General features: G+C 39.1%; 1 protein-coding gene across 1 annotated transcript in view; it reads right to left on the bottom strand.

Annotated features, from left to right (window-relative positions):
- Positions 1-12,061, bottom strand: part of PGM5 (phosphoglucomutase 5) — a 187,442-nt gene that overhangs the window by 162,731 nt on the left and 12,650 nt on the right. The window contains exon 2 of the mRNA XM_053574472.1: positions 4,784-4,946. Coding sequence (XP_053430447.1) covers positions 4,784-4,946 — 163 coding nt within the window. The remainder of the gene's footprint in view (positions 1-4,783; positions 4,947-12,061) is intronic.

Raw genomic sequence — 12,061 nt, 5'->3', positions numbered from 1 at the left:
TCAACTTTGTTTTTTGTTTTTCTCAGTCAGTATCGCTTTGGTTATATGGGGGGGGGCTACAGTTCCATATCAATTATTGTTTTTCTATTTCTGTGAAGAATGTTGTTGGAATGTTGACAGGTTTTGTACTAAATCTATATATAGCTTTGAGTGGTATGGAGATTTTAACAATATTAATTCTTTCAATCCTTGAACACAGGATACCTTCCTATTATTTGTACCTTCTTAAACTTTGTTCACCAATGTTTTATAGTTTTTGGTGTACATATCTTTTTGTCTCCTACATGCTATTGTAAATGGGATTTTTCTCTTGATTTCTTTTTCAGGTAGGTCATTATTTGTGTATAGAAATGCTACTGATTTTGGGTGGTGCCTGTGGCTCAGTGAGTAGGGCGCCAGCCCCATATACCGAGGGTGGCGGGTTCAAACCCAGCCCCGGCTGAACTGCAACCAAAAAATAGCGGGGCGTTGTGGCGGACGCCTGTAATCCCAGCTGCTTGGGAGGCTGAGGCAGGAGAATCACGGAAGCCCAAGAGCTAGAGGTTGCTGTGAGTCCTATGTACATCATGGCACTCTACTGAAGGCGGTAAGGTGAAACTCTGTCTCTACAAAAAAAAAAAAAAGAAAAGAAATGCTACTGATTTTGTAGTTGATTTTATTTTCTGAAATTTACTGTATGAATTTATTAGTTCTAACAGTTTTTTGTGGACTGTTTAGGGCTTTCTACCAAGAAGATTATAGAGGATGACATAATCTTCTATGTAGAAAACACAAATAGAGATCATTTTATTTCTTCCTTTCCAATTTGATTGCCTTTTCTGTTTTTTTTCTTGTCTAACTGCTCTTGCTAGTACTTCAAGTACCTATGCTGCATAAAAGTGCTCAGTAGGTATTACTGCCTTGTGCCAGCTCTTGGTGGAAAAGTTTTCAGTTGTTCCCATAACATTGTTATGTCAGCTGTGGGTTTCTCATTAATGGCTTTTAGTATATTCAGGAATTTTCCTTCTATACCTAAACTATTAAAGGTTTTTAACAAGAAAGGATGCTGAACTTTGCCAAATGTTTTTCCTCTATAAGTGAGATGATCATGTGTTTTTTATCTTGCATTGTGTTAATGTGATGTATCACGCTGATTGATTTGGATATGTTAACCAGCCCTGCATGCCAAGGATAATTCTCACTTGGTCACAATGTATAATCTTGTTGATGTGTTGTTGAAGGAGGTTTGCTAAAACTTTATGGAGGATTTTTCTATCAATGTTCATCGGAGACATTTGCCAATAGTTTTCTTTTTTTGAAGTATCTTTGTCTGTCTTAGGTATCAAGGTATAATTCTGGCCTCAACAAATGTATTTGCGAGTATTCCCCTCTAGCTCTATTTTTGAGAGAGAGTTTAAGAAGTATTGGTACTAATTCTTTTTTGAATGTTTAGTAAATACAATTCAGCCAGAAGTCCCAGGCTGTTCTATGTTGGAAGGATTTTAATCACTTCTTTAAACTCTTTATTATTGGTCTGTTCAAACTTTCTGTTCTTCCTGATTCAATTTTGGTGGGTTATATTTTTTCTAGGAATTTATTTGTCTACTCAAGATTTTCCAGTTTGTTGGCATATAATTGTTCATAAACTCATAGTGCTTTATGATCCCTTTTATTTATGAGGCATTTATTGTGACATCTCCATTTTCATTTCTGATTTTATTTATTTAAATCTTCTTTCTTTTTTTTCTTAGTCTAACAAGGGGTTGACTGATTTTATTTTCTCAACCAACTCTTGGTTTTATTGATTTTTTTCCCCCCTGTGGCTTTTTCTGTTCTCTATTTGACTTATTTCTGTTCTGATCTTATTTCCTCCATTCTGCTCACTTGGGTTTAGTTTTTTTAATTTTAAAATATTAAGGGGATACAAATGGTTTTCATTACATGGATCATCAATTTGTTTTTTAATTTCTAGGCCCTTGAGGTGTAATGTTAGGCTATTTACTTGAGATCTTTTTCTTAATTTTAAAATATTAAGGGGGTACAAATGGTTTTCATAACATGGATCGTTTTTGTATTTCCTGGGTCATGGCTATAGGTGTGTCCATCATCCAAATAGTGCTCATTGTACCCATTAGGTAGGTTTTGTTCCTCCTCTCTCTCCCTTCCCTCTGCTTGATTTCCACTGAATTTTCTTTCCTCTGTGCACATCTGTGCTCATCAGTTAGTTCTAACCTAATAATGAGTACATGTGGTAGTTCTTCCATTCTTAAGATATTTTACTTAGGAGAAATGGCTCCATTTCCATATAAATTGTTTCAAAAGGCATTAATTCATCTTGTTTGTGCCTAGGCAATATTCCATAGCATACATATACCATATCTTTTAATCTAGGCATTTATTCCTATAAATATTCCCCTTAGAATTGCTTTTGCTGCATCCCAAGGGTTTTGACATGTTATATTTCCATTGTCATGTCTACAGATTGTTTTTATTTCCCCTTTGACCTATTGGTTGTTCAGAAAAATATAGTTTCATTTCCACATATTTGTATATTTCCAAGATTCCTATTTATTGATTTCTGGTTTCATGCTGTTATGGTTGGAAAAATACTAGATACGATTTGAATCTTTTTGAATTTGTGAAGACTTGTTTTGTGGCCTAACATATGATCTATCCTGGAGAACATTTCATGTGCACTAGAGAATTATGTATTATGTATGAAAATTCTCTACATGTCTATTACATCCATTTAGTCTCAAGTGCAATTCAATTTAAGTATTTTCTTATTAATTTTCTGTCTTATTAATCTATTCATTGTTGAAAGTGGAGGATTAAAGTTTCCTACTATTATGGTATTGCTATCTATTTCTTCTTTCATGTCCATTAGTATTTATTTTTAATATTTAGGTGCTTTGATGTTGGGTACATATGTATTTATAATTGTTTTGTCTGCTTGGTAAATTCATCTCTCTGTCATTAAATAATGACCTTCTTTATCTCTTGCAACAGTTTTTGACTTGAACTCTGTTTATCTATTATTAATGTAGCTACCCATGCTCTCTTTTGGTTACTCTTTGCATGGAATATATTCTCCCATTTTTTAACTTTTGGCCTATATGTGTTCTTAAAACTAAAATGGGTCTCTTGTAGACATCACATAATTGGATCTTTTCTTTTCATCCACTCAACCACTCTAAGTCTTTTACTGGGAACTTACAGTAATCCACTTAACATTCAAGGTGATTATTGACAGGTATTAATTTACTCCTGCCATTTTAATTGTTTTCTGGTTGCTTTAGAAATCATTCATTCCTGGGCAGTGCCTGTGGCTCAGTGAGTAGGGCGCCGGCCCCATATGCTGAGGGTGGCGGGTTCAAACCCGGCCCCGGCCAAACTGCAACAAAAAAATAGCCGGGCGTTGTGGCGGGCACCTGTAGTCCCAGCTGCTGGGGAGTCTGAGGCAAGAGAATCACTTAAGCCCAAGAGTTAGAGGTTGCTGTGAGCCGTGTGACGCCACGGCACTCTACCCGAGGGCGGTACAGTGAGACTCTGTCTCTACAAAAAAAAAAAAAAAAAGAAAGAAAAAAGAAATCATTCATTCCTTTCTTCCTCTCTTGTTGTCTACTTTTGTGATTTGGTGATTTTCTATAGTGTTAAGTTTGCTTCCTTTCTCTTTTTTATTTGTGCATCTGCTATAGTTTTTTATTATGATTGTTCTTTTTTTGTAAACACTCAAAATGAATAAAGTTTATTGCCTGGATAATATATGAAGTGGCTACAAGGAGGGAGGGATAATAAACTTTCCCTTCAGAATGCACTGTTTTGCCTGGAACCAGAAATAATTCATAATGCTAATTATTGTTAGTTAAAATGCAGCTCCCACCCACATACACAAGCAGACTCAATGTTCTAGATTTTAAAAGATTTATGAGACCCAACAACCAAACACATGGTTCTGAGATGCCTCCTGGTTTGAATAAAACAACTGTAAATAACATTTTGGGATCGCAGGGAAAGTTTGACTAAAGATTGGGTTTCACATGATATTAAACAATTATTACTGTTTTTAGGTATTTTAATGTAGTTATACAAGAATATGTCTTTATTTTTAAGAGATGCATAAGAAAGCTTATGTCCTCATGCTATATTTGCCTTAAAATTCTTCGGAAAAAAATAAGTGAAATGGAAAAACTAGGCAATGGATAGATACATGGTGCCAATTATTCTCCCTACTTTGATGAATATTCCATTTTTTTAAAGAAATTTACTATATACTTTCTCCCCTCACTCCCCCCCATGAGGGCCTCCAAATAGTAAAATGCGATAAATATAGGAAAAAATGAAACCATTCTATGCATTTCAGTGACAGAAAGTTAATGCTGTAGGGAAAGTGAGAGCCAAGACTTAAGCTAAAAATCATTTGTCTGACCCTGAGTGGCCATGTGGCCTTCAGCAGTAATTTGGCCCCTAAGAGCTTCAATTTGTCCATTTATAAAAATGAGGGGAACAGTCTAAGTGATCTTCCAGGCATGTTTCAACTTTAAAATCCAGAGTCCTTTTATATAAGTAGCAACTATTCAACCATTTCACTATCCTAAGGAATGCAGGAGAACAAGAGACCAGCCAAATGAGTTTAAGAGCTCATTTGCCACTTCCTTGTCAGATCATCGTGGGCACTTCACAGGATTTTTCTGAGCCATTTCCTCTCCACCTTGCTTGTCTACAGTCAGAGAGTCATTGTAAGACTATGATAATATAGGAAGAAATAAATCATCCTTATAAAGGTACATTCTGAACCACCTACCTCCATTGGCAACATTGAACTTCACTCCAAACTCCCCCCCTGGTCCTCCAGGGCAATGGCTGGCTGTTAGGATGATTCCACCAGCTGCCTTGATCTTTCTGATAATGCAGGAAACTGCAGGTGTTGACAAGATGCCATTCTGTCCAATAATAAGTCGTCCAATCTAGATCATCCAAGGGGGAAAAAAAAAAGTCAATCCACTTGCAAGGGACTGAAGTGATTTCAACAGGAAAGTGTCCAGGCTATGTCTTTCAAAAAGGAAATAAATGAGCTTTAGTTTGGGGAGGAAGGGCAGGAAGAGCTCTGGGATTCTCTCTCTTGCCCAAAATCTCCAAGACCATTTGGGGAAACCCCCTCTAGAAGTCAATGATAAATATGTCGATAGGATATGCCTTAGTAGTTTGAAACATCTGCTTTTGATGACCAAGGGGTTAGCTTGAACCACCCAGGAAGCTTTTAATTTGGTATTGACTCAGAAACCATGAATGTGAGCATGCTAGAAATTACAAGAATATAAAAAAGAGTGCTTCTCTTCTTGCCCTGCTCTCTCAGCCTGGGAACAAACTCTCAGAGCAAGGGATCTGGTTTACTATAACTCACCATCAGCGGACACACTTTAACTATACTTTTCAGTAAATACTGCTCTCCTGAAGATAGGCATTCTGTTTCTGCTAAGTGACAGCAAGTGCTGAGGACATTGGAGAAACCATCCAGTCATTGCTAAGCCAAGATCTGGAGGTCCTCCATGGGTGTGGCCAGACTCTGTAGCTACAAAACTAACTTTGTAAAAAGTCAATAACATAATCCTGAAGAACATTACTCACTACAATTTGTTCTAAAGTAGGGTTCAGTATCATCCTATCCAATAGTTTTTTTAATATTTCCACAAATTAGGGTCACTTATGATGTTTTTAAAAATCTCACTACTCAGACTACATTCCAGATTAATTATATTGCAGTGTCTGGGGGCAAGATCCAGGCATTGGCAGCTTTTAAATATTCATGTGCGATTCCAACGTTCAGTCAGCTCTGGCAGTCAAGCTCCCTCGTTACTACTCCCAGAACTGGCACCGTGGGCATTACCTGCAAGTTTGATAGAAATGTAGACCTTCAAAGCCCACCCAAGACCTACCAAATAAGAATCTTCATTTTAACAAGATCCCTTCCTTTCCTCCTAGGTAATTCATTGGAGGAGTAGTGATGTATTCCACAAGGCAAAACAAGCTCTAGCATCTAGTCCAACAGCAAAGTTACCCTGGTATTAACATTGCTAGCGGTTATCACTGGCCAGATATAACAAGAGGGAAGATACAGAGGAGAAAAAGATATAGAAGTCATGTAAAGAGCCAATATGAGAATTCCAAAAGCAAGGCAGTCTTAGGATGATTTAGTGTGGAAAGGTCCACACACCACATCCCCAGAGTGTATATTTCCAATAGAATAGACAGATTATTAGCAAATAAACACCAAAATCCTCGTCAGAGTCTACAAGGCCCTACGTTATCTTACACCTATCCCCTGCCACTTCTCACCTTCCCTCTGTTCAGCCACAGTGGCTGGCTTGCTGTTTCTTCCTCAAACACACTAAACACAAAACTGCCTCAGTGACTTTGTATTTTCTCTCCCTCTGCTTAGAATATTCTTACCCAGGTATTCACATACCCGCGCCTCATGTCCTGGGCTTTCAGTTTCTGTTTCAATGTTACCTAAGCAACAATAGCACCCTTGACAGCCCTATATAAGGCAGTACTCACAAGTCCGTAACCTTCCTATTGTTCTCTATTTCCCTTAACTGCTATAATTTCCTGTATCATACATACCACTACCTAATATTTTCCATGTTATTTATTTCCCCACTGTATGCACGCCCCAAGGACTGTTACACTGCTGTATCAAAAACCTAGAACAAGCCTGGCATATGGTAAGTATACAACAGATAATTGCTGAATAAATTACTGGAAAAAATGAATGAATTATGAATATTGCTATATGTAAAATATATAGAAGAGTAGCAAGGTGAGAAGGAACAAGATCAGATGGGAGGCAATCTCAGTGGAGTGTTGATAGTACCTAGGACTAGACTAGAGGCCCCAGAAATGAAGGAGCGTTATTCAACTCCACACAGATTTCTGGAAAGAGAATGAGCGGAATATGGAGTGAACTGGAGTATGAAAGAGAGGAGCTGTGGTCACCAGCCTTAAAATGGCCACAACCATTGTCTTCTGGCATTTGTGTCTTTGTGCAGTTCCCTCCCAGACAGAATAGTGTAGATCTGGGCGACCAGTGTAATATTGCAGAAGCACAGTGTGCGACTTCCAAGATGAGGCCACAAATGACATGGACACTTCTGCCTTGGTCTCTTAGACTGCTCATTCTGGGAGAGCCCAGCCACTATGTCATGAAGACCCCCAAGGAGCCCTGTAGAACCAAACCAAGGCTTTCCACCAACAGCCAGCACCACTTTGTCATGATGACTGAGCCACCTTGCAGTGAAGCCTCCAGACGCTTTAAGCCTTCATTGACGAAAGCCCTATCAACATGTGACTATGACCTCATGAGAGTTCCTGAGCCAGAGCAACCCATCTCTTGTCTCCTGTCTCATAGAAACTGTGAAATAATAAATATGTGTTGCTGCATTAAGCCACTAGGTTTTATGATAATTTCTTATATAGCAATAAATAACTAATACAGAAGCAGTGAAGAAGGAATGAAAAATAACTCTCAGTTTTACAACTTCAATAGAGAGATCAAGAGAGGAACAACAAAGTAAGATAATCACACTCATATCCAGATAAGTTATTTTTCATATGCGCTTATTAAAATTTATATAGTCGTTCAACCTATTTTATTGAGTGTCTACCATATTCAATAGCAATATAGAAGACCCTACTGATAAAGAAATGAATATAATTTAGTCAGTGCCCTCAAGTAATAAGCCCAGAGAGTTAAGAATCTGAAAAATATTTATCATTTTTCCTAATAATTTTCTCTTTCTCTCATTTTTCAGAATTATTCTCAAAGAAATAATCTTTCAAAGGGGGGAAGACATATTTATGTAGATACTTCTGTGGTAGCATTTACTTAAAAGATAAAAATATAAAAACAATCTTCATAAATGTCCAATAATGAGATACTATTAAATAAAGTGTGATGTTTTGATTTATGGAATATTGCTCAGACATTGAAAAGGAAAATTATGAAGAGTGTATAGCTGTGGCAGACTAGGGGAACAATTCACAAAAATGTATGATCCCCCTCCCACAGCACAGAGTTGCACAAAGGAACAGGTACCCAGCCAGGACTGTATTTTCCAGCCCACTCTGGCATCTAAATATGGCCACATGATGCATTTGGACAATGGATGATAAACTAGTATGAGGATGAGAACAAAAGTAATATATGTTTCTTCTCGGCTGAGGATACTAGGAAGCACATATGTTTTTTTTCTACACTGCTTATTTCTCCTTCTGTGGTCCAAGTACAGGTGACATGGGAGTTGCCAGAGCCACAAGATGGAAGGAACCTGGGTCCCTGTCTCACTGGATATACAAGAGTCTTTGCCTACCAGGAACATCTACGCTGGACTATTATGTGAGTGAGAAATACCTTGTATTGTATTTAAGGCAATAAAATTGCCTACATCTCAGGTTTATTTGTTACAAAAAGCTGAGAGAAAGAAACATAAACAATGCTTTAATGCTAAATCAAAAATATAGAATACAAAATTATTTTATACTATTAAAATAATGTAAAATTATGTATACTTTGGGGCAAGGACTTGGAAAAATACAGAAATAAATATGTGCAGTTTGTTCAGTAGAAGAAATTGCAGATAATTTTCTTATTAAATTTCAATTTTTTGAAAAGGTAATATCCATTCTATTTAAGAAGGCTGTGGCTCAGTCGGTAGGGCGCCAGCCCCATATACCGAGGGTGGCAGGTTCAAACCCGGCCCCGGCCAAACTGCAACCAAAAAATAGCCGGGCGTTGTGGCGGGCGCCTGTAGTCCCAGCTACTCGGGAGGCTGAGGCAGGAGAATCACTTAAGCCCAGGAGTTGGAGGTTGCTGTGAGCCGTGTGAGGCCACGGCACTCTACCCAGGGCCATAAAGTGAGACTCTGTCTCTACCAAAAAAAAAAAAAAAGAGGGCTAAAATGAAGAATTATACCTTAGTAAAATTTTAACCTGAAATATTTTAGTTATAATTGGAATATTAACAAAAGATTAAATTCTAGGGAACTGGAAATTTTATCTACATGAGACTCACTCATTAACCCACCAACCCCTGGAAAAGGAGGAAGTGCTGGCCACTGTCTATAAGTCTAACTGAATGTGTGTTGGGGTGATAGGGAGAATACGGAGGTGCAGGAGGGCAAGGGATGGGGATTCTAAGGTAAGACCTGGAAAATCATGAAGATGCTTGTGTCCCATGTGAACACTCATCAAAGTGGGACCTCAGCAGAAGAGTATTTGACAGTGGATAGGATGACCAGTTCTGTGGACACCAGTTAGCTTCTTTCTCCAGCCACTTCTGTTCTCATCCAGCAGGCTTATGAACAAAGTGGCCATGATGACAGACAAAGAAGTTATGCATGGATTCAAAAACATGGACTTCCACTCACCAAGGCCAACCTGGCTACAGCCTCTGCTGACTGCCCAGTTTGCCAGCAGCAGAAACCAACACTGAGTCCCCATCCCACACCATTCCCCTGGGTGATCACCCAGACACCTGGTGGCAGGTAGATTCATTTGGACCACTTCCACAATGGAAGTGGCGGTACTTTGTACTTATTAGAGAAGACACACAGGAGAAGGGGACGTGAAGACAGATGTACAGATTGGAGTGACACAGTCACAAGCCCAAGGGGTCCAAGGAATGCCTGGGAGAGGCTGGAACAGGACTTCCCCCAGAGCATGTAGGGAGTGTGGCCCTGCCAATACAAAATGATATCAACTTTTGGCCTCCTGAACTATGAAAGAATAAATTTCATTTGTTTTCAGCCACCAAATTTGTAGTAATTTGTTTTGGGAACCCTAGAAAATTAATATGAAATCTGTAAATTAGTACAAAATTTATAGTAGTTTTCTAAGGTCACCATAACAAATTGCTATAAACTTGGTGGCTAAAAGAAATAGAAATGTGTTCTCTCAAAATCCTAGAGGCCAAAAGTCCAAAACCAAGGTGTAGGCAGGGCCATAGTCCCTCTGCAGCTCTAGGGGAGGGTCCTCCCTCGCCTCTGCACTTTCTGGTGGCCACACACATTCCTGGGCCTGTGTTTGTGTCACTCCAAGCTCTACCTGTCCTCATATCACTTTCTACGCCTGTGCCTTCACCCCTTCTATTCATACCCCTTCTCCCAGTTATCCCAAAATAGATGTCATCAGAAAATGTATGGCTTTCTTTTTTTTTTTTTTTTTATTGTTGGGGGTTCATTGAGGGTACAATAAGCCAGTTACACTGATTGCAATTGTTAGGTAAAGTCCCTCTTGCAATCATGTCTTGCCCCCATAAAGTGTGACACACACGGCTTTCAAGATCTAGTAATTGATAAAAGAAATACCACTTTTGGACACCTTGTTGTACAAAGAAAAAGCTCTCATCTTGAACTTCAAAAACCTCGATACAAGTCTTAGCTCTGCCGTTGACATCGGGTAAATCACTTAACTTCTCTGAGGCTCAGTATCTTTATCTGCAAACCCAAGAGGAAACAGGGTTGAAAAAAAATCCCCTTCAAATGAGATTCTACGGAAGGAAAAACTCTTTGTAAAATTAAACACGACACAGATTATGCTATTGTCTTCCCCAAATCCCATATTCCCTGCCAACATTAAAAACTCATTTTAGATAGGAGAGCATTCCTTATATTATCATTTCATTCTCAGAAAAAGCTCTAGAAATAGCGCCCTCTGTCAATATAGCAGACTACTAGCTCACAAGGAAAAGACGGTCTACTTACACAATGGCTTTGGTTTTGTTTACAGCATTGAAGCAGGCAACATCTGACTTTTATTTTGAGTGAAACCCAGACTGCAGCAGACAAGACAAGCCAACCCACTGCCCGCTCACTGAACCTCCTATATCATGGGGTCTGGCTTTGGCTAGAAGAAAGAAAATACAGCCCTGCCACCTTCCAGAAGGTATAGTCAACCTGATGGATGTCATTGCCACTAAGGAATATTTCCTTCAGGTCCCACTTGGAAAGGGACAGAGGTGGATCCTAGCCCACTGTCACTATACACACAGGAGGTACACAACTCTGTACACAGGAGGTACAGTCCTAGGATCCATGAGTAGGCAAGTGCACACTATCACATAGGCCCCACAGACACATCTGCAGGCACAGACTTCTCATATACACAGACAAATGTAAGAGGAACTCGTTCCTATCCAGTTGCAACTTCTAAATTTCCCACAGTGCAGTGACTTAGAAACTCTCTGAGTCTGTCCTAACTGGATACCAATGCCTCCCATCACCTTAAACCTCATCTAGATTATATCACGTTTTCTCTACCCACAGATGGGCATAGTAGGCACCATAGTAAATATGCCTCTCCACATGCCTTGGACCAGAATGCTGACAAAGAGAAAAATGTATTCCACCAAAGTTTTCTCCCAGCGCCCTATACTTTTGTATCGTGTGCCACATACAATTTTTTAAATGATTTTATTTCTGACTACTTTTTTCAGCATGTTAACCACTACTCTTCTAAATTACATTTAGTATAACTTCACTCTAATTAGCTCCAATTAAAGTCCTGCAGACTTGTATAATAGAAACCTTCAAGCTAACATCTCAGAGGAGGTGCAGAATTTTGACTCTAAATGGTTTTCCCCAGTAACATAACACGAACAAAAACGGATTTTTTTCCTTTGTGAATTCTCTTACATAAGACTTTCCTGTTTCTGATTCCCCTCTAGCTTTAAATAAATCATTTAAGAAAAAGAAAAACTGTGCACAGCAGTCCTCAGTATGGTCTCTGCTCACTGTGTCATATCGCTGAAGTTCTCCAAGTGAGCCTGAGAGAGTCAGGAGCACAGTAAACAGAAACTTCCTTGATGCTTCCCAGACAAAGTGCTCTACAGGACCACACAGCCACCACCAGGTTTGCCTACGAAGCGCGGTGGAGTGCCATATACACAAAGATACCTGTTCCTGTCTTCTCAGTTACAAAAAACAAAAACCACATGAATGAAGCCCAAAGCCCAGCTGCCACGGATTGCAGGGTGCCAGCCCTCGAGCAGAGCAGTGCAGTGCGCAGGAAAGCGGGAGATGGCTAA

This window comes from Nycticebus coucang, chromosome 2 (assembly GCF_027406575.1).
Source record: "Nycticebus coucang isolate mNycCou1 chromosome 2, mNycCou1.pri, whole genome shotgun sequence".
Taxonomy (NCBI): domain Eukaryota; kingdom Metazoa; phylum Chordata; class Mammalia; order Primates; family Lorisidae; genus Nycticebus; species Nycticebus coucang.
Note: the sequence above shows the minus strand (reverse complement) of the source record. Positions and strands in the feature narration are given on the sequence as shown.